Consider the following 22,706-nt stretch of genomic DNA (forward strand, 5'->3'; position numbering starts at 1 on the left):
TTATTTCTGTCCTTACCATTTAGAAAAGAGATTACCCGGTATCTAAAAAGTTTATAAAACAGGTTTCTGTCTTGAGCGTAGGGAAAAGTTTTCCTAAAAGCATGCATCGACTGAAAATATTTAAATCAAAAGGGATCAGCCCAGAGAAATGGATCACATACAATCTATATACAAAGCACTGTGTCCCTGTAAATAAATACAAGTCACACTGCAGTTTTCAGACCAGAATTCTCACTTCATACAGTTGAAAGAATACTTTTTATGCAGAGTAAGTTTAAAAACCCACACGTTAAATAAAATTTTGTTTTATCTCTATTGACTGATAGAACCATAACAATGTTTAGTTTTCTAGGTAAGGCAGCATTACTTGATGTGCTTTCACACTTCTCAAAGTGCTTCCTCTCAATGCCAAATAAGAAAGCAGAGGGCTATTCTTATCTATCTCACCGAGAAGAAATGCTCCAAAAAGATGGCTCATCCTAAGATAAGTGAGGTTCCACGATGCATCCCCCAAAATAAGAGACTCCAACTCAACTCTCCAGGCCCAGAGTACTATACGATACACCTACCAGTAAGTAAGTACAATGCACCAGTTCTGACCCCCTTCCCCTTCCCTAGCTCTAGAGGACTCGAGCACCGAGCCCACGAGCACACTCCTCTCTATGCGCACCCCGAAAACTCCCTGCGACGAGCCCCCTAAAGACCCCGACACGTCCGGCTTCCCCCTCACCCCACCCCACCCTCTGCACTGAGGTTTCTCGGATAAAATCTTTTTTTACCTTCATGGTGGTGATTCGGCCGCCGCGATCCTCTCGCAGACACAGAATTCACCTGCACCTGAGGTGGAAACAAAAGACACGAATCACCACCCCAGGAACCCCACTCTCCGCGGGGGGGGGGCTGAGGAAATGGCTTCAAACTCCCCCCCCCAAGTCTCTCTCGCTCCGCTGCCTCCCGGAAGGAAGGTCCCTCCGAGTCGGGGCTCTCGTCCTCCGCCGGGCAGGCTCTTTCTCCGGCATCCCCCCGCCGCCCCCCAGGCCGGGCCGCTTCCCCATTGTCGGACCCGGCGGAGTTTCCCCGTCTCCGGCAATGACGCCATTTCTGTCAGAGGAGAAAGTCACAACAAACCCAGAGTCCGGCCCCGGATCCTTCCCCGCCCCGAGCTCGGGCTCGCTGGCTCTCCTCTTCCTCCGGCCGGCCGGTCGGCCTGCACCACAGCGGTGCCGTCAGGCCGGCGCCTCCACAGCTGGCTGCCCAGCCCAGGGACGCCGCGGGGCCGGCAGCACAGGCGCCTGCTGCGGGGTCCCTGGCCGGGGGGCTCCGAGGCCCGTCGCCCCTTCCTGCTTCCCGCTCCGCCGAGGCAAGTCGAGCCTCGGAGTCCGGGGCAGCGAGGGCCAGGCGGGCGGGTAGGCAGGGCCCAGCGCTCGGGCGCTCGCCGCGGGGGTGGCGATCACTCTCCTCCCGGCTGGGGAGGGAGGGCGGAGTGTGTGTAGGGGAAGATACGGGGACACACGACCACCCCGGAACCGTGTCCTCTCCGGCCGCCGCATTCCCCCGCCAACAAAATGATCCTACCTGGCTGGGTGCTGAGGCTGAAGCCCGTCACGTCCCGAGCCCCCTTCCCCTGCTCCACCCCGAAGCCGGCGGCGGGGAGCGGGCCTGGGGGGCGAGATGGGGGAAGGGGAGGCCACGGGTCCGGCGGCGGCTGCGGCTCCTCCTCCTCCTCCCGCGGCGGCGACTGGTACCTTTGTTTGGCGGCCGCTCTGGCTCCCTCGCTGGGGGGGAGGGAGCAAAGAACGAAGAAAAATCCCTCCCGGACTCTGGGTCCGGGCCCCAAATCGGGCCCCCCTCCAGAGAAAGACTGCGATGGACCTTCTGCGGCTCCCTCCAGGCACCGGTCCAGACAGTGGCCGTGACGGCGGCAGCGGCTCAGGGTCTCCACTCCGATCCGGTGTCTGAGCCGCTCACTCCGGACTCGACTGACGGGCAAACATCACTCCCCCTCCCTCCCCCGATCCCCCTTTCCCTCCCCTTGTTCCCTCCCCTCGTTTTCCCTCCCGCCCCTATCCACCCTCCTTCCTTAGACTGCCCGTTAGGAGGCCTGGGATTGGCTGGTGGTCTTTAGAACCCGCCCTCACCCTTTCGTTATTGGTCCCCGGGATACAAACACCGACGCCATTTTCCTCCAGTTCTATGGAAACAGAAAGTTACGCCGCAAAGCTTGCTGGGAGTTGTAGTCCAACCTCAGAGGCCAAAGCACCAGCCTCCCACCGCCAAAGACTGCAAAACCCGTAATGCTCCGCGTCGGTGTGCGGGGAATAGGAGTGGAGTGGAGTGGAGTGGAGGGCGGAGGAGGCCCAGAGCTAGTTATCGCTAAAGAGGCGGTAGCGACGCCTGCGCAGTGCGACGGGGATGGCGCATTTTCTCGCACCGAGTAATGCGGCGTCGCTGGCGGCTGAAAAGGGCGGAGAGTGCCGAAGTGAAGCAGTGGGAGGGATTCGTGTTGGTGGCGGGAGGAGCCTCAAAGTGAACTATAAAGGAGGAAGTTGAGGCACGGTAGTGCTGCTTCGGGACCGGCTGTGTGAAATTGTTATCACCGTTTTACCGGGAGCGAAGGTGGAGGCGGCGGGGGAACCCGAATGGTGAGAGAGCGGAGGGGGCGGGGAGAGAAAAGAAAGAAGGACAAGGACCCGGATGCTGAAGCGGGTTGTTGTGTTGTGGGGGGTTTTTTGTTGGGTTTTTTTTTTTCTGTTTGAGGGCAGGGGGAGAAGGAGGGAGGGTGGAGGCAGGCATGTGAGCCCGGTATGAAGAGGGAGCCTGATCTGGTGATCTCTGCGGAGGGCGGGACTGGCTTTGAAATAATAGCCTTCAGTTTTGGCTAAAAATCCGGTTCAACCACCCTCGGAACGACTGCGTGTGGCTTCTGTCAACTTCCTCGGGACTTACTGGTGCATTTTTTTTTAGGAGCCAGATTTAGAGTCGGAGGATCTGGGTTTGAATTCAGGCAATCTGCTATTTGGTACAAGTGTGACACTTACTCTCTGTGGACCCTCAACTTCATCTTTTAAGATAAGGGCCTTAGAACGAGGTCAGGGTTCTTAATATAATTTGTGCCCTGAGCCCCTTTGGCAGTCTGGCTAAGTGTGTGGACCCTTTCACAGAATAATTTTTTAATTCATAAAATACATAAGATTACTAAGTAAACCAGTTATTGAAGTGCACTTACTAAGATATAATTTTTGAAGTTCGCAAACTTCCTCGCCCTTCTCCCACCCCCTGTAAGAATTAACCCCTTGCACTAGAAGTTCCTTCCTGCTCTAGATCTAAGGTTTCCTTAGACTCATAATCTCACGGTTTTGGTGTTGAGTTCTAGCTGTTTGGAATCCAGAGAAAGCGTCCTGCTTCACAAATACATCATAGGAAGCATCACTCACTTGGCAGAAATGTTTATTTTATCCTTTTTTTTTTTTGCAAAAAAAAAATCAGGAATCACAATTTGATCCTGTAGGTGCTTGATAAATCATTTGCGCTGATCCTCATTGTTGTCTTTTGTGACCGTAAGTCTAAGGCAGTTTTTCCACTCAAAAGAATGAGGAATGATGTAGTTTATTTATGCCTTTTCCGGGGAGATATTTGTAGGTTTTTTTTCGCCTGTAACATTGGATGTCACGTACCACAAATGAACTTGTTTGAACTAACATACTTGATATATATAAGGTTGAGGATGTATATCCACTGTGATAAATTAAGATTTTATGGATGAGTCAGATTAGGCCGTATTCCACAGTAGATGTTTTATGTCTTCTAAAGCAAAAGAATAAGGAGACAATTGTTGAGAGTGCTGAAGTTAGAGCCAGGGAAGAATCCATGATACTTATTAACTGTCTGTCCATGAACAAGTCACTTAACCACTCTGAATCTCAGTTTCTTCATTTGTAAAATAGGAATAATAATGCCTGTAATATATATCTCTCTCACAGGGGTGTCAAGGATCAAATGAGAAAATCTGTGGGTTGTGTTGTGGAGGGAATGGGAACAGCCTTGGAGGAGAGAACAAATTCTGTAATCTGCCTTCAATAAATGACACCCAAATTCCCTAGCAAAAAAAAAAGAAACTGTATGTAAAGCACTTTCCAAATCTTAAAGTGTGTACGTGTGTGTTAGTCAAGGACAAAATGACTTCTGTTATTTTTCCATTATTGTTCTGTGTCTTCCCTTCCTAGAAAAGGCATGGTGATAAACATCTTGCTAGACAGAGAAGGTAGAATCATAGAATGTTAAGACTAGAAGATATCCTAGAAATCATCTCTTTCAACCCCCTCATTTCTACAGATAAAGAAAAGGGGTCTGTGGAGGTGAAATGTCTTGTTCAAAGTCATAGCTAGTTAATAGTACAATTAGTTTTTATTGAAAGCTTATGATGGGCCCAGGATTGTACCAGATACTGTGAAACATACATCTGGTCCTTGCTGCCTAGGGTCTTATATTCTAATTTACAGGAAAAAACTAACCCAGGAGACAATTGTAGAACTGCTTCATGCCGGTCTTTATGAAGGTAATTTTATTTTCCATGATTTTTAAAAATGTATTTAAATGATGTAACCACGGCAGAGCTTCAGTTTGAAATGTAATGTACCATCTCAGTGCAGATAGATTATTAAATTAGTGTCTTTATTATTTCCAAAAATACTTTGCAAAAGTTCAATTATTTCTTTGTGTAGTACATACAAAAACCGATTAAATAAAGGTAGAGTTTTTAAAAATCTTATATATCATATTTCCCTTTTATCCTTTTTTCCAGACATATTCATAGTAGTATTCTGCGATTAGCTGTGGGGGTAATTTAGGGGAACTTACTCTGTAATCTTGTTGTCATGGCAGATGAAAAATTGTCTGCTTTGTATAGGTAAACAAATGTGTTATACAAGATGCTGTGAGTCTATGCAATATAGAGTTTTGTCATCATTATGTGGAAAGTAGTATATTGTAGCTGTGTAGCTTAGAAGCCATTGCGTTTTGGCCAGTTGGTCATTTGGGTCTGCTGCTGTGGAGGTAATTGATATATGATCATAGTAGCTTGGTCCAATTCTTTTCTTTATTTCCTTATATAAGGGTGAGTACTTTATTTTGGAATTCTTTACCATTTGTCATCAAAAAGCCTACTGGAGTCACCCATTTGTCATCTATGCCCATAAAGCAAAGTATTAACATAATTTATATTAATCTGCATATTTATTTATGCAGATAGTCATATGTGGAATATTAGTAGTAAGGATCCAAAAAGGTTTTGTTTTATCTTTTTCTTAAACTGCAAATAATTATGTAATGTAAGACTGCTTTCTTTTGTGTGTAACCCCTCAAGCAGACTAGATTCTCAAAGCTTATTACATTGTTGGCTTAATACCATGGTATTAAGGGGGAAAAATCCTCACTTGTAAGAACTGCTTTCTTTGTATCCAAGAGCCTATAGAGAATGAGATCACAGTCTGAGATGACTATACTGTCTACTCCATGACGGTCACTAGAACTAATAGGGAAATTGAGAAAGAACAGTATTGTAAGTAAGAGGGGAGAAAAGGGATTTTTTTTTTAACAAGAAAACTAAGAGAAGTTATCAGAGATTTAAATACCCAGTACTGTAGAGTCCATTTATCCAGCAACTTCGATACAACTCTGCTGAAAATCAGAAAGAAAATAAAGTTTTAAGCATCCAAAATAAATTTCACAAAAGGCCAAGCACCATTGTTTATGCATTTTACTTATAGTCTGCTTACTCCTGATTTAGATATCTTGGTTTTTTTAACTTACATTAGTTTGGAAGAAGCAAATTTCATCAAGTTCTAAGTCAGCTACTGAATAGATCATTTATGAAACAGATAATCTAAGAAACTTTTGTAAAGTATACCCAGAAAATCTTTCTAGCAGTGTGATACCATGGAAACGGCACAGACTCTGGAGTCAATGGACCTGGATTCAAATCTTGTCTCTAATGTTTCCTCCATGATTCTGGGCAAGTCACTTAACCTCCTGAACCTTAGTTTCCTCATCTATAAAATGAAAGGATTGGATTAGGTGGCCTCTAGGGTCCCTTCCATCTTCACTTCTATGATTCTGGATCCTTTTTTGATAAAATTATAAGACTGGTAAATCAAGAAGATATTGGCACATTGTATCTAGATTGCATAAAGCATTTGACAAAATCTGAGTGGAAAGTCAGGCAGCTTACTCAGCCCTGCAGGGGTTGCTCAAGTTCCAAAAACAATTGGAATTTAATTTACTCAGTGTACTTCAGACAAATAAGAGTAAAGTAATAAAATATTACTGGTGTTCTCCTCAAACCAGGCATATAATTAATTCTTCCCACACAGTGAGGAAATACAAAGGAAGAAAGAAGAGCAAGAGAATCTTCCTCAGCTCATCCATGATGTCTGGAGTTTGCAAGTGCCTTCCCTTCTGTTTACGATTGTGTTCTGCTAGCAAGGCTATCATCTAAAGATGGCATCCAAGAGAATAATAATAATAATAATAACCAGCATCACAAAGTATTTTATGGGTATTATCTCATTTGAGCCTCATAACAACTCTGTAAGTTATGTACAGTAGCATCTCCATTTTACAGATAAGGAAATTGAGGCTGAGGGAGATTAAGTGACATGGTCACACAACTAGTAAGTGTTTGAGGTAAGATTCTAGCTCAAGTCTTCCTGACTCCCAAGTATGGTGTTTTAACCATGCCACTTCCTATTATTATTCTGTACATCCTGTCTCTTTTTTTGTTAGCAAGTTGCTTGTCAGTCCTAGCATGTAGCACATCAGTGACTTGGTGACTATGGGTACTTTTGAACCAGTCTGTCTTAATATTGCCTACTAAAGCCATTCCCTTTGCTTCAGGCTTATAAATGTGGCATAGCTCAAAGATGCTGTCAGAGTTTCATTGGATTCTTCAGGATAAGCAAGAGAAAGAAGTTTATAGTAATATAGAAGGTTCACATTTGGTTCAATAACTATACCTAAAAAAAAAAAGTTGATTAATGTTGATAGTAGCCTGGAGGGAAACCTTCAGTAGTGTTCTCAGGGTTCTATTGTTCTTAGCCTTTTTTAACATTTTCATTATGGATACCATTGGATGAAGTGGGGGATTTTCTTTCCAATTTAAGTATCTTTATTTTCTTGTTAAAAAAAAAAGAGAGAGAGAGATTTACCGTGTTACACTGTGCTCAAAATTACATAGGAAGAATTAAGACTCAGGTTCACGGCCAGCTTCTAAGCTGAAAGGAGATGACCACCTGACTAGATTACACAAAGTCCAATATAAATATCAGCAGAGTTCCTGAAGCATATTACAGAGGCTAGATGAGATTAGACCTATGTTTCCTTCACACTTCTCTGTCTTGTTTATTAAATTTGAAGTTGATACACAGGACAAATAGTTGATATTTTGGATGACAGAATCATGCTCCAAAAATATCAACCAGCTGTAATAATTGGATGAATAAAGAAAGATGAAACTTACTTGTAAGTCCTCAAGACTTTTAAATTAGTTACTTCAACAGTCCAGACCTGGAGAGGGAGCAGACGTTTCTGGATATCTCCTTGCTATGCCCCCTGTACTCTAGCCAACATCCTCATTTTCCTCCTCATGCCTATCCTTCTGAAACTTTGGCTCTACCCCTGGGTTCCCAGCTGGGATGAACTTTCACCTTATCTTGCTTGAAATCAAGCCTCCATCTCACTTGCCAGCCAGACCCAGTTCCCAGTCATTTCCATACCCTGCCTATTTTCACACCATATCACCCAGATTGCACTGTTCCCTTGTCTTTTTTTTTTGTTATATTTTGAGTTCCAAGTTGTCTCCCTCCTTTCCTCCAACCCCACATTAGAGAAGGCCAACATTTGAGAGAGAGAGAGAGAGAGATACACATACATATATATGTGTGTGTGTGTGTGTGTGTGTGTGTTGTGTGTGTGTGTGTGTATGTGTGTGTTTATATATATATCTATATATATCTATATATAGATATATATATGTGTGTGTGTGTGGAACCCTGTAAATACATACTTTCACATTTCGCTTCTTTCTTTGGAAGTGGATAGCATTTTCCTTCATAGTTGATTTTATTTAAATGTTCATATTACTCAGAATAGCTTAGTCATTCATAGTTACTCTTTGAACAGTATTACTGTTAATGTCCTCTTGGTTCTACTCACTTTGCATTATTTCATGATCTTTCGTGAACTTTCATGAAAGTTCTCTTTTGTGCAAGTCTTTCCATGTTTTTCTAAAATCAACCTGCCCACCATTTCTTACAGCACAGTGGTATTCCATGACAGTCATATACCACAACTTATTCAGCCATTCCACAATTGTTGGGCATCCTCTCAATTTCCGGGTCTTTGCCAACTCATAAAGAGCTGCTATAAATATTTTAGAACATATATGTTCTTTTTCTTTTTCCTTGATCACCTTGGGAAACAGACCTAGTAGTGGTATTGCTGGAGCAAAGGGTATACACAATTTTGTAACTCTTTGGGCATCATTCCAGACTACTCTCCAAACACTATCCCCCTTTTCTGTTATTAAGGTGTTGTCTTTCAAATGTAAGCTCCTTCAGGGCAGAGTATGCCCTTATGTCTTGCATTTTTGTATTTGTCCCCAGTGCTCAGTAACCCCATTTACAGTGCAGTAATCAGCAAACTAAAGCCATTCACCTGTTTTGGTATAGCCTTCAAGCTTAGAATGGTTTTTACATTTTTAAATAAAGTTTTATTTTCGTTGGCCCAAACTGTACTTTGCCAATACCTGGAATAGTAAAGAGAGAACTTACCTCAGAAAAAGGAAGACCTGAATTAAAGCCCCACCTCTTGACGCATACTGACTGGTGACTCTAGGCAGTTCATTAAAGTCTCAGCTTTGGGCAACTCAGTATAACTGTAAATTGCATAGAAAAGGTCAACCTACATTGGTAGAGGGAGTTCCTATACCAGAGAAATTACAGGTCCAGGCCCTGTGTCCTCATATTTCAATAGATAGTTTTCATGAGTTGCTAGAAAAAGCCCTTTCATAGTGAAGAACTGAGCCTACATTTGAAGTCTTTAAAACTATATATGTCCTACAGACAGGACCTACTATTATTATCCATTGGCATAGCCTTGAAGAACCCAGGATCATCACCATGTCATAATGAAGCATCAGGGTAGGACTGAAGGCCTAGAAGAAAATGAAGATGGGTAGGGATAAGTATAAAAATTCTGTATTTTGATTCAGAAAATTACCTGTGTAAGTTCAAAATAGAGAAAATATGATTAAGCAAGAGTTCACATTACCCTGGGGATTTTAATGGACTGCGAACTCAACATAAGGCTACAGATCCTAATGCAGTGAAAATAGTAACTAGCAAAAAAATAAAAAGATATGATTAAAGGAAGAAAACAAGCATTTATTAAACTCTAGCTATGTACGTGGCACTGTGCTAAGACTTTACAGATATTGTTTCATTTGAGTTTTATAACAGCTCTGATAAAGAGTTGCTATTACTAGTCTCATTTTACAATTGAGGGAACTGAAGTGGATAGAAGTTAAGTGATTTGCCCAGGGTCCCCAAGCTAGAAAGTGTCTGAGGTCAGATTTGAATTCAGGTCTTCCTGACCCCAGACAAGGTGCTCAATCCTTTGTGCTACCTTGCCTCTAATATTTTTTTAAGTGATAAAAAATGAGAGACCAAGTAGAAAATAAAAAAGGTAACTTGTTCAATGATGCCTGAGCTAAAGAACAAAATAAAAATAATAGCTATTGAAAAGATAATTTCAGTATAAATCTTTTCCAGGTTTAGTGTGTACATGCATCATTCTCCTTCATTTGTCCCCCAAAGTCATCACCTTCATCTGAGATGAGAGGGTCTACTTCAGGAGTCAGTAGAGAGGAACAGATGGAAAGAAGGGAATAATTCATGGTTGAGGTCTTGGATGAAGGAATGGATAGAACATACTCCTAATCTGTAAGGAGGATTATTAATCTAGGTAAGAGTCAGGATATTGCCACTTAGATCTTAGTCTTGGTCTTCCATGATAGACATGACCCAAATGACTGGTTTTCACAAAACAGTCTCACTATGAGGAGCCAGAGTTACATGCATCTGAGTCAGGAAGAGGAAAAAAAAATTGGAGGGATGGATGATGGGTTACGAACTAGCTGGTCTGAGGAGAAGGCCAAGGCCCTATCAGTCACTATCCCTTGGATACTTCAAGACAACTCAAAGAAGAATAGGCTGCATCAAGAGGTAGGAAGTTGCCCAGCACCAAAGCTGTTAATTTAGAAGCTTAATGGACAGTGGTGAGGGGTGTTGGTTTTTCCGCCAAGGTACAGGTTTGCCTAGATGATATCTAGCCCCTTTTAACTCATAGATTGTGTTAGCAATGTGACATGACTTCAAAGAATTGTCTAATATTAATCTACAGTCTTGTGGCCGCTGCTGAATGATTGTAGTGATCAGACCAGATCATTATAAATGCCATGTCTTAAGTGGGATATTGACTATTAATGCTATCTTCTAGACACTGTACTAGTCACTAGGAATATGTTAACAAAAGTGAAACTTTATATCATCAAGGAGCTTTACATTCTATGCAGGGAAAATATCAGGAAGGAAAGAAAGAAAGAAAGAGATACAAGGCATCCTGGAGGAGGGAGATCGGTAACCATGTGCAGAAGATGGAATTGGAGCTAATCTTAAAAGCAACCAGGGATATTCAGAGATGGGAGAAGGGAAGGAGAACAGACAGCCATGGCAAAGGCAGGGAGATGAGAAAGGAGTGGCATGTGTGAGGACATCAAGAAGGCAATTTTGATTGGATTTTAGAGTGCAAGGAAGGGGTAAATAGGTAATAAACCTGGAAAAAGAAAACCAAATTATGAAGAGCTTTAAATGCCGAACAGGGTTATATTTGATCATAAAGCTAATAGGAAGTCACTTGAGTTTATTGAGCAGATTGACAGGTCAGATCATGGGCTTTAAGGAAATCACTTTAGCATCTCTGTGGAAGATGGATTATTGTATGGAGAGACTTGAGGTAGGGAGACTAATTAACAGGTTATCACAATAGTCTAAGTAAGAGGTAATGAGGACCTGAACTAAGGTGGTGACCTTGTAAATGAAAAGAAAGGAGCAGATGGGAGAAATGTAGAAATACAACTGACAGTACATGGCAACAGAGTGGATTTGTAGGTTGAGTGAAAATTAGATGACACTATGGTTGTCAATGTGGGTTATTGACAAGGTGGTATTATATTCGTAGTCAGGTTTGGAAGAAGAATGGCTTTTGGCCATATTGAGCTTGAGATACCTATGGAACATCCAGTTTAAAATGTCTAACAGGTCAGCATTGAATATAGGTCTGAGAGTCATCTGAGTAGAGGTGAGAATTAAACCTTTGGGGGCTGATGAAGTCACCAGCTGAAGAGAAGAGAACCCAGGACAAAAGCTTAGCATACATCTGCCAGGATTGTGATATGTGTGATAAGCTAGCAAAGGAGATTGAGAAGGAGCAGTCAGACAAGTGAAAGAATAACCATGAAGAGAGTATTCGACAGAGAGTGGTCAACCACATTAAACGCTGTAGGGAACCTGAGAGGAATGCAGATTAAGAAGAAGCCATTAGTTTGGTGATTAAGAGATCATAAGTGACTTTGGAGTTTGCAATTTCAATTGCAAAGGCTCTATTTTTTTTTTCTAAACTTAAAAACCAAATAAGATGAGCATTTTCACATACAGATTTTCACGTACAGGATTGTGCATGAAAATGCAAATCTTATTATGTACAACCTGATTTTCCTTTTACCTAAGTAATAAATTCATTATTTTACTTGTATTCCTATGCTTGTCTTGTGTTTCATTTTTACCTTCCTTCTGTTCTTTTGTTCATTTAAAAAAAAAGATTAAATGACCCTCTTTTCTTTCTTACTTTTCTTTTTCTTTTTTTGACGACCCTATTCCTGCCCTACCTCTTACTCCCAACTCACGTTGGGAAAAAAGAAAAATAAAACCCTTGTAACATACAGGGTTCCCCAAATGTCTTATTGCGGTTCTAAGCAAAAAGCCTTAATGTCCATGAAAATATTTATAGCAACACTTTTCATGGTAGCAAAGAACTGAAAATCAATCAATAAACATTTACTGCTAATTGAAATAAAGTTAGTCTGTGGAGAGGGGAGTGGATAAACATTCTGGTACATGAATGAAATGAAATATTATTGTACTATAAGAAACAATGAACATAATGAATTCAGAGAATCATGGAAAGACTTATGTGAACTGATATTCAGTGAAGTAGGCAGGGGTAGGAAAACAATATACACAAATGAATACAATAGTAATAATACAGTTACCACAAAATAATGGAAATTGAGTGTTGTGAAATTGCAAAGAACAAGTTCGGCCCCAGAAAAGAGATATGAAACAGAACTTAGTGATACTCCGTTGCAGAGATTCACCAGAGTGGAACATAGCATATAATGCCAGATATTTCAATGTATTGATTGCTTTTGCTGAATTTTTTTCTCTTTTTCCACTTTAAAAAAATTTTTTGTTACAGGAGGTGGGTCTCTGGAGGTAGATATCTAATGTAAAAACAAAATATGTCAGTAAAAATCTATTTTTTTTTTAATGTGTAGTCAAGCAGAGTAAATTCTCACATTGGCCATGTCCAAAAGCATATGTCTGATTCTGCATTTTGTGTCCCATCAGTCTATCAAGAAGTAGGAACATGCTTCAAGATCAGTCTGATGGAATTGTGGTTGGTCATTGCACTGAAAAGAGTTTTTAAGTCAAAGTTGTTTTTCTTTGTAGTTGTCAATATTGCATAAATTATCTTAGTTCTACCCATTTCACTCTGCATTAATTCATATAATTCTTCCCAGGTTTTCAGAAATTGTATTCTTTGTCGTTTCTTATGGTATAATAATATTCCATTATATGTATGTGTTATAATTTATTCAGCTATTCCCTGTTTTGTGTTTCTGCTTCTTTGCTGTAGCAAATAGAGCAGCTTTTTGATAGAGCACATGCTTCCCAGACATCTCCATTCCACTCAGACCATTATCTCCAATCCCTCCCCTCCACAAATTCTTAACATTTTTGTTTGTTTGTTTCATGGACCCCTTTGGCAGTGTAGTTAATTCTTATTCAGAATATTTTTAAGTGAGTAAGATAAAATAGCAAAAATTACAAAGAAAACCAATTATATTAAAACAGCATGTTTTTATTAATGGACTCCCCCAGAAATCTGTGGACCCCAGATTAAGAGTTGGTGCTGTAAATTCTTCACCCCTTAGCTATTCCACTTAGGGACCAGATTATGAATGTAATTGCTTACTTAATTGCTTTGTCCATCCATTTTGTCAAATTTTTTCTTTGTGAGAAAGAAGGGTTCTGAGGAGGAAGAGGGAAAGGTATCAGGAAATGAATTGTGATATATTTTTTAAAAAGCATCAAAACTTTTTTTTAAGTTTATTTATCATAATCAGTTTGACTGTTTTGGTCCATTGGATAAAGTACCACAATAGTCAAGCCAGAGCCAGAGTGTTATGGCTTGACTCCTGAGCCAGCCATCTTGAAAATATGTCGGTTATAAACAAATAGAAATCGAGTGGTACAATATAGATAAGAGTCAACACCAACAGCAATACTTTTTTGGTTTGCCTTATGTATTTTTTCAAAATGCTTTCATGTCTTAGATGTGGAATGGACCTTGGAAATCATCTATTCCAACCCCCTCATTCTACAGATGAGGAAATTGAGGTCTCAAGAGACTAAGTGACTTCCTTATGGTTATACAGCCGGTAGATGGCAATCAAGAATTTGGTTGTATTTTGACTCCACATTGACTGCTTTTGCTGCTGTGCGTAGCATTGCCACCTCATTGAGTGACTTTTCTCTAGCTAGCAGCAGCCCCTGGCCCCTAACTCACTAATATTAAATTTAAAATTTTTCATGTTATGAAAAAATTATGTTTCAAGTTATACTTCTAATCCTAGCCCAGACCATTTGCCTTAGGGAAAGGCCCTGAATTAAGGTGGAAATGATTGATTTGACACTAGATGACATGTCAGAGAAGGTATATTAGGAAGAGACTGGTCCCTGATCAATCAGACTTCTTGATGTAAACATTACTATAATCAGAACTGAAATTGAGGTTTTTGAACTGGATAAATTTTGACAGCGACTGGGCAGTGTATCTCCAACATTAGGTAAAGAAAAGGAAGCCTCCGGGGCAGCTAGGTGGCGAAGTGGAGAAAGCACCGGCCCTGAAGTCAGGAGGACCTGAGTTCAAATCCGGCCTCAGACCAAACACTTGACACTTACTAGCTGTGTGACCCTGGGCAAGTCACTTAACCCTAACTGCCTAAAAAAGCAAAAAAAAAAAAAAAGGAAGCCTCCAAAAGAAGCATCTTTTTAATCTCTTTGCCCAAGTCTCTCTTCGCTACAATCTATCCTCCCCTCATCTACCAAAGTGATTTTCCTAAAATGTAGGCCTATGTCACCTCCACCCATCCACTCATAAATTCTGGTGGCTCCCTATTACCTCAAAATCAAGTAAAATCCTCTGTTTGGCCTTTAAGCTACTTTACAACCTGGCCTGTTTCTACCTTTCCAGTCTTCTCATATTTTATTACTTGTCGTTTCTTATATATGACACTCCATTTTCTATCTCTGTTCCTTAACCCTGGCTAACCCACTCTCATGGAATATTCTCCCTCTTCTCTTCTTCTCAGTTTCCCTTACTTCTCTCTAGACTCAGTTCAGATGTCACTTTCAGCGACAGGTCTTCCCAGTCCTCCTAGCCAGTGGACCCTTCCCCTCTAAGAATACTGTCCTTCTAATCTGTATGCATCATATATGCACCTTGTGTATATTTTCACATCATCTCTTTCATAGTAGGTAAGCTCCTGGAGAGCAGGGACTGTTTTTGTAGTTGTTGCCTTTCTTTAGCAGAGTGCCTGCCACATAAATGTTTTTTGATCAATTGATCATCCATGAATTAGCTGACAGTCAGAGTTACAAAAGAGAACCTCGGAGACCAAATAGAGAAATAAGAAAAAACTTGAGACCTTTCCTGGCGAGAGCTGTCCTATCCCTTACTGTGATACTGGTGACTCCAAATTCAGAGTTCATGATTTATCATTAGAAAAGGCCAAAAGGGAATCTCTCAACCTGATTTCTCTTGACATTTTCCCTGAATCTGATTTTATGTTTACAGAAAGAATAATTAGGTGTGGCAAGGTAACATTGTATGTGAATAAGTTAACTCATTTATGTAAAAATCTTCAAATTTAAGGGCATAATATTTCAATGAAGATCAAAAAAATGGAAGCTGAAGTGATGTCATGGTGAGAATACACCATAACCAGCCAAGCGATCTGGAGGACCCTTCAGAAGGCTGTCACAGAAGCTACATATAATCATGAGGGAGGACTTCCACTACCTGGCTTTTTCTTTCTTAAAAGCAAATCAGCTCCTCTCCTGACATTTAGAGTCTTCACAGTCTGGCCCCCACTTACTTTTTCAGGCTTATTTTACATTATTTCCCTCTGTATACTCTACGTTCTAACCAAACTGGACTAATTCCAGAATGTACTATTCCCCACACATGATATTCCCTCTCCCATTTCCATGACTTTTGTTTATTCTATCCCCAATGCCTGGAATTCTCTCCCTCTTCTGATTTATCCCCTTAGAATTTCTGGCTACCTTCAAAGGTCAGCTCAAGTGCCATCCTCCGCATGAGACTTTTCTTGATCTCCACCCCCTCCAAATTACTTCGTAGTTTATGTGTTGTGTGTGCGTTTTTATTATTTATTTGTGTATATAGAGACATATGTATGTGTGTATATTTTGTTTTCTCCCAACAGAATGTAAGTACCTTGACAAAGTCAGGGACTGATTAGTTTTTTTCTATTTCTGTATCCCTAGTGCCAAGCACAGATCATTGTACATGTTAAGTATGTAATAAATGGCTAGTGGCTGAATCAACTGCTAATTTCATCTTTCAGTTCATCTCCTGAATTTTATGCCCAAATACTGGATGTCCCAAATTCAGCATGTCTGAAATGGGACTGATGGTCTTCTCCCCTCCTCCACCAAACAAGTCCCTCCTTCCAAACTTCCCAGTCTCTGTGAAGGTACCATACCATCCTCCCAGGATCCCAGGTTTGATAACTCCGAGTCATCCCTAACTCTGCCTTTTTCCTCATCCTTCATAGTCATTTATTGGCTAAGTCCTATCAATTGTACCTCTGTATTATTACTGTTCTCTTCATGCACTTGGCCACCACCTTTATTAGGGCTTGAATTGTCTGTCACCTCTATTGGCTTAATTGTTTCTTTGTTTCTAGTCTCTTCTGTATATATACAGTCCCTCCTCTCTTATGTGGCTGCCAAAATAATCTTCCTGAAGCCTCAGATAAGGCCTTGTCACAGTCCTGCCTTCAAAACCTTTGATGTCTGCCTATTGTCTCTAGTTGAGAGTGCACTCCTCAGTTTGGCATTTAAGATTCTCCAAAATCTAGTTTTATCCTGCCTTTCTGGCTTTATTCCATAATATTCCCTATGACAAACTACACATTTTAGCCAAAGTGAACCACTATCAATTTTCTGAACGCAAAATTCCATATTTTACCTCTGAAAATTTGTGCAGGTGGTTTCCCATGCCTAGACTTAACTCTTTCCTTATCTTTGTCTCTCATAATCTTTGTCTTCAAAGTTCAATTTAGGTGTCGCTTCCTCCATTAAATTTTTTCCAATACCTTAATTATTACTACTGTGTCCCTCCTTAGACTTCCTTATATTTATTTGTGTACATAAGAACCTTAGGAGGAATTAATCATATTATCTCAAAATTCTCAAGAAATTAATAAGGAAATACCACATATAATCTGATGGCTACTATCCCAAAGTCTAGGGCACATTGTAAGAGTTGGTGCATAAAAAACTGTTCCTGAAGCTGTACTTGCATCTTTATATTTATAAAAGATGGTACATCTTATTGGAAGAGTATCTAAGCTATATTCTGTTACTGGAATTAACCAGACAAATTGTTCCACCAACTAAGAAGCTCGCCATAGACTAGGAAAAGAGTTGTCAGGTTATTGCTTCTTTCCATATTTGGGCCAAGTGAAGTTTCCTATGTTGAGTCAAATTAAGCCATAGACAGGCTGTATTCCTAGTTGTTCCCTTTGCTCAGTTTCTTTAAGTGTCAACTTTATGATCATATTCCTTCCAGAAATTAAAGAGTTTTCCTAGAAACTGCCTTCCCAGTTGTGAAAGTAATATAGCTAGATAGCATCATTTACAGGTTGATTGTTTTTTAACTTTAAACTTTTATCCTTCATTAATGAAAACATTATTGATAAATGCTTTTGCTCCGGTCCATGGGCTAATTCTATAACAATAATGAGGGGAAGCAACTTCAGCAGTCTCAATGTTACACTTGCACACGTGGAGAGACCAGTTATGAGGCTAGCCCAGATGAGAACTGATAAAATCCTGACCTAGGATGGTTGTCATGTGAGTAGAGGGAAAGGAACAGAAGTGAGGGCTGTGTGGAAGTAAAATTTGGCAACTGCTTGGATGGGGATGGTGGGTAAGGTAAGAGTAAGAATGGAGTCAAGGGTGACTGGGGCTATGAACCTTAATAATTATTGGAAGAAAGGAAGAAATAAGGGAGTTTGAGTTCCCCCTAAACCTAGGGGGAAAGAAAAGTTCCATTTTGGTACATTAAGTGTGAGATGCCTACAGGATATTCAGCTAGGTATTCCAGCAGACTTTTGGTGATACCGGACCAGGAGAGCCTAAGGGGTAAAGGGAAGGGAATTAAGCCTTTAGAAGTACCCTACTACGTTCCAGACAAGTGCTTTACAAATATCTCATTTAATCCTCTCAACAACCCTGCAAGGTATCAACACCATTTTACAGTTGAGGGAACTTGAGGCAAACAGAATACGGGTCACATAACTAGTAAGTGTCTGAGTCCGGATTTGAAGTCAGGTCTTTATGTCTCTTACCCTACACTTTGTACACTGCACCACTTAGCTGTCCCAAGAGCAATAGGTGGGAGTTAAGAGGTGATGTAATAAAAAACTTCTTAATAATTTCCAAATAGGGAATGTGCTGCCTTGGCAGATTGTGATGGTGATGTTCTCTCTTCCTTGCCACCTCACAAATCTTCTAACAAAGGTGCAGAGCTCTTGTTGCATTTGTTTCATGTCTTGCATAGGGGATATTTGTTCAGGTAAGAGTTATATACTACATGCCCTGTAAGTGCCCTTCCAGCCAAGACTCCAGATGTTTAAAAGGTCTAGAGGAATGAATGTATATGAAAGGGATAGTATGGCTCACAAGATGAAAAGGTGCATATTGCTAATGAACTATAACTTTGGAAGAAATAACCCCCAAAGGTAACATCACAGATGTACTCAAGTATGTTTCCATGTTTCAAGGCTTTTTAAAGACAAAAAATTCTCTTTATCTGCTATGTAACAAATGCTAAATCTTATACTGTTTAGGTTTTTGATGTTTTTGTTGAGAAATTTAGTTTTGAATGGAGATCACTAAAAGATCTACTAACACTATATCTCCCTTTCTACTAATGCCACTATAAGTCATTTTATATGTCTATACTTCAGTATAACATTAATCATGTTCTTGCAATAAATTTTTCCTATTTACTTTTTATTTTCCTCATAAGCCATTTAAGGGTTTTTTTTAATTTTGTACCTAATAGCAGTCTCAAATACAGAGTGAGACCATAGATATAAAAGATAAAATCCCCAAGTAAAACTTGAACTATTTACGTGTTAATAAAGGGAAAATTAGAACCTTTAAAAAAATCCTGTCTTCTAACTTCTTTTTCATCTTTGTTTTATTGCTCTCTTTGTATATTCCTAGTCAATATGCATTTTCTGGTTGTTTTGTTCACTCTGCATCACTTTATGTTTCCACATTTTTTGTATTCTTTATATTTGTCATTTTATGGTGTAATTGTTAACGTGCAGTAAGGGGTAGCTGGGTGGCACAGTGGATAAAGTGCTAGATCTGAAGTCAGGAAGACTCATCTTCCTGAGTTCAAATACAGCCTCAGACACTCATTTAACTGTGTGGCCCTGGGCAAGTCACTTAATCCTATTTGCTTCAGTTTCCTCATCTATAAAATGAGCTGGAGAAGGGAAATGGCAAACCATTCCTGTATCTTTACCAAGAAAACCAGAAATGCAGTCACAAAAGTCAGTCATGACTGAAACAAATGAACAGCAATGAATATAAGTACATACATTGGTATGTCACAATTTACTTAGATGTCTCACAATTCTTGGTCATGAAGATTACGTCCATTTTTCATTATTACGAAGAAAACAGGTACAAATATTTTTGCATAGGTAAGTCTTTTGCTGTGCCAAATCATGTGATTAGTTTTGAAACTCTTATGTTACTAAACTGCTTTTAAAAAATTACACTAATTTGTAGTCCTGCCAACCATTTTTGCCTGTTTCCTTCAACTTTGAAATTTTTGTCATTTTTTCTTTTCTTATTTGTAAATTTCGTAGGGTTAAGGTTATCTCAAAAGTTTTGGTGATTTGTAATTCTTTAAATTTTAGGGAGTTTAAATAATTTTTCAAGTAACCTTTGAATATTGTCTGATATCCATGGGCATTCCTTCAATTTCTTTTTCTTCTCTTATTGCTAAAGCTAACATTTCTAGTACAGTATTGAATAACAGTGGTGATAATGGACATTGAAGTATTGTAAATTTTTATGTTTCTTCTAGAGTCTAGATGTCAAATTTCATCAAGTGTATTTATCAGATAGATTTTTTTCTAATATAACTTCTTTTTACTTTGGCTACCATAGGCTTTGTACAGAAGAAAAAGAAAAGGTTTTTGTTTCTATATAATCAAATCCATAGAGGCTTTGTGGCCTGTTGTCACAGGTAATGGGCCAGCCTTGGAGACAGGAAGACCTGAGTTCAAGTCCTGCCTCTGACACTAACTAGATTTTTGGATCAGGGAAAGCACTTAACCTCTCAGTGCCTAAGACATTAAGACTTAAGTTAGAAAAAGGTTGAGACATCAGCTGCCTGGACAGTTTTCATACCACACCCATGTATCACAGGTCTGGATAAGTAAATAAGAAAAAGTAAATAAAATGTTTGTTTCTAGGAATTTTGTTTGTTTAATTAAAAATTCTCTAACACAGTTGAAAAATGTTACTCTTTCTTTGAATTTAAAAATATTTGTTATCCTGAAATTTATTTTATTTTTTAATGTGAGATAACAATATAATTAATTTTGAGGGGATGGAAAACATTGCTATATAGCTTCTCCAGTAGTTTTATTGAATAATAATTTCTTTCCCAATGTTTCGTGCTCTTGGCTGTATCAAGTACTAATTTCTTGTGTACATTTGTTTCTCTTTCTTGATTCTCTATTGTGTTCCATTGGTCTATTTTTAATCTACCACTGGTTAGTTATGATAATTACTGCTTTTTAGCATATTTTGAAATCAGACTGGGTAATTCCCTTATCAACTTTCCCCCCTATTCTTGCTTTCTATCGTTGATTATTGGTTTTTCCACATAAACTGTCTTTTAAACAATCAAACATTTACTAAGTATCTACTACACGCAGAGTATTATGCTTAAGGTGGGAAAGGAGGAGACAGAGTCCAAACCAATTCCATCATTTTATAAACAAGGAAACTAAGTCTCAGGAAGGTAAGTGACTTGTCTGGCATCATCTCCAGTAGGAAGGGTCAGAGGTGAGAGTTGAACTCAGACCCATAGATTCAAGAGTTAGCCATCTTTTCATTGTATTGTACTGCTTCTGAAGCAATAAAGGGTAGAAATGAAGTCGTCAGAAATTTCTGTAGATGAGATCATTGTTCATCTAGAAAGTCCAAGAAATTCAACAAAAAAATGAAGAAAATTTCTTCAATTGATTAGGAGGCCCCTTTTTTTAAAATGGGAATTGAGTTTTTGATGATATAAAATAAGGAAATTCCCTCTATCAGTGTAATCTGCGGTATGTGAGGCTGCCTGGAGGCACTGAGATATTAAGTGACTTGCCCCAGTTTACAGAGGTAGGGCTTAAACCCAAGTCTTCCTTACCCAAAAGGATTGTGTCTTCATTACTATATGAGATGTTTCAAAAGGGCATAAACATACAAAAGAAAAATCCCCTTCATTTTTTATACGTTATAACAAAAAACAGGATTTGGTAGAAAGATATACCATTTGTAAATTGAGAAAGTGTATCAGATATTTGGGGACTACTCTACCAAGAATCACTAAAAATTATTTGGACAAAAATAAAGGGAAAAAAATGAAAATTTGAATGTTCCATTAATCTAGCTAGGGTGAGGCAACATAGCACAAATCCATATTTTTCTAATTAATTCATGAATTGTAATATGCCTTTTAAAAATATTTTATTGATGCCTTTTTTCTTTGCATTACAGTCTTGTCAGCCCTCTTCTCTTTCATATTGAACTGTCTCTTATAAGAAAGAAAAACAAATTGAAAACATCTAAGGCTGTGACCATAGATGAAAATCCATTCAGTCCTTTATCTTAGTAGTCCCTTCCCTCCAAGGTGCTACCACAGGCAGCGTGTTTCATTTTCTGCTCTCTAGGATCTAAGTTGGTTTTTCAGTTACTCAGACTTTGACATTTTTAGTGATATTTTCATTTACCCCATTGGTAGTTATTGTGTAGATTAGGCTCACAGATTTAGCACCAGAAGGGACCTTAAAGGTTCTGCTTTTACCCTTTTTACAGATGAAGAAACTGAGGCCCAGAGAGGTCAGTTGACTTGCCCAAAGTTAAACAGAGAGTGGCAGAGGTGGGATTTGAACCCAGTACCTCTGACCACAAATCTCATACGTTTTACACTGTAACACTCTTGATTAGATTTTATAGATGAGGAAATTAAGGCCCAGTAGGATGAAGTGACTTTCCATTGTCACACAGGGATTCAAATGCACCGTACTATTTAAACAACTCTGAATAAAACTTTTGAAGTTCTGGTCCTTGGGAGGTTTTTGTGTTTATTTTTTGCCTTTTTTCAAATCCTAGAATTTTATGAGAAATATCTCATGATGGTTAGCAGAGACACTACAGTTGAAATTAATGGTTGCTTAGCTGAAATACTTATCTTTGAATCTTGGAAGAGAGATTTTTTTCCACCAGAACAGCAATTCTGGCATCCCTGTGCCGACTGGCACCCATCAGCAAAAGCTACTGATCCACCATTGCTCATTTTCATTTTTGCCCATTTTATTAGTCTGATGGGTATGAGTCTAACTTCAGATTTGCTTAAATTTGCATTTTTCTGATTATTAATGAATTGAAACACTTTTACATACGGCTGTTGAGAGCCTGGCTTTTGTTATCAAAAAACTGCCTGTTCATATGCTTTGGCCATTTATCAATTGGAAATGGCTTTTATTCTTTCTTATTCTTTTCTTTGCTTTGCTTTTATTCTTATAAATTTGAAATTTGAGCCGGTTTCCTGTACATCTTGGAAATCAGACCTTTATCAGAGAAACTTGCTACAAAGATTTTTTTTTCCAGTTACCTTTCTTTTATTTTAGCTACATTGCTTTTGTTTGTGCACAGAAAAAAATTTAGTGTTATACAATGGAATTGTTCATTTTATCTTCT

At 39.4% G+C, this 22,706-nt stretch overlaps 2 protein-coding genes across 9 annotated transcripts in view; one reads left to right on the forward strand and one right to left on the reverse strand.

Annotated features, from left to right (window-relative positions):
* Positions 1-1,606, reverse strand: part of ARID4B (AT-rich interaction domain 4B) — a 202,517-nt gene extending 200,911 nt beyond the window's left edge. For all 6 annotated transcript variants that reach the window (XR_013487288.1, XM_021000411.2, XM_021000414.2 and 3 more), the window contains exons 1-2: positions 1,576-1,606; positions 780-837 (exon numbers count right to left, since the gene is read on the reverse strand). Coding sequence is in view for 5 of the 6 variants with exons in the window: in XM_021000411.2 (XP_020856070.1) it covers positions 780-785 (6 nt within the window). In the remaining variant the exon portion in view is untranslated. The remainder of the gene's footprint in view (positions 1-779; positions 838-1,575) is intronic.
* An 820-nt stretch (positions 1,607-2,426) lies between these two features.
* The window catches only part of GGPS1 (geranylgeranyl diphosphate synthase 1), a 52,793-nt gene continuing 32,513 nt past the window's right edge, over positions 2,427-22,706 (forward strand). Inside the window, exon 1 of one of the 3 annotated variants that reach the window (XM_021000441.2) lies at positions 2,427-2,642. The gene's annotated coding sequence lies outside the window, so the exon portion shown is untranslated. The remainder of the gene's footprint in view (positions 2,643-22,706) is intronic. The other 2 variants (XM_021000440.2, XM_078156248.1) reach the window with 2 other exon arrangements.

The sequence above is a fragment of the Phascolarctos cinereus genome, unplaced genomic scaffold (assembly GCF_003287225.1).
Source record: "Phascolarctos cinereus isolate Bilbo 61053 unplaced genomic scaffold, phaCin_HiC Scaffold_5;HRSCAF=322, whole genome shotgun sequence".
NCBI lineage: Eukaryota > Metazoa > Chordata > Mammalia > Diprotodontia > Phascolarctidae > Phascolarctos > Phascolarctos cinereus.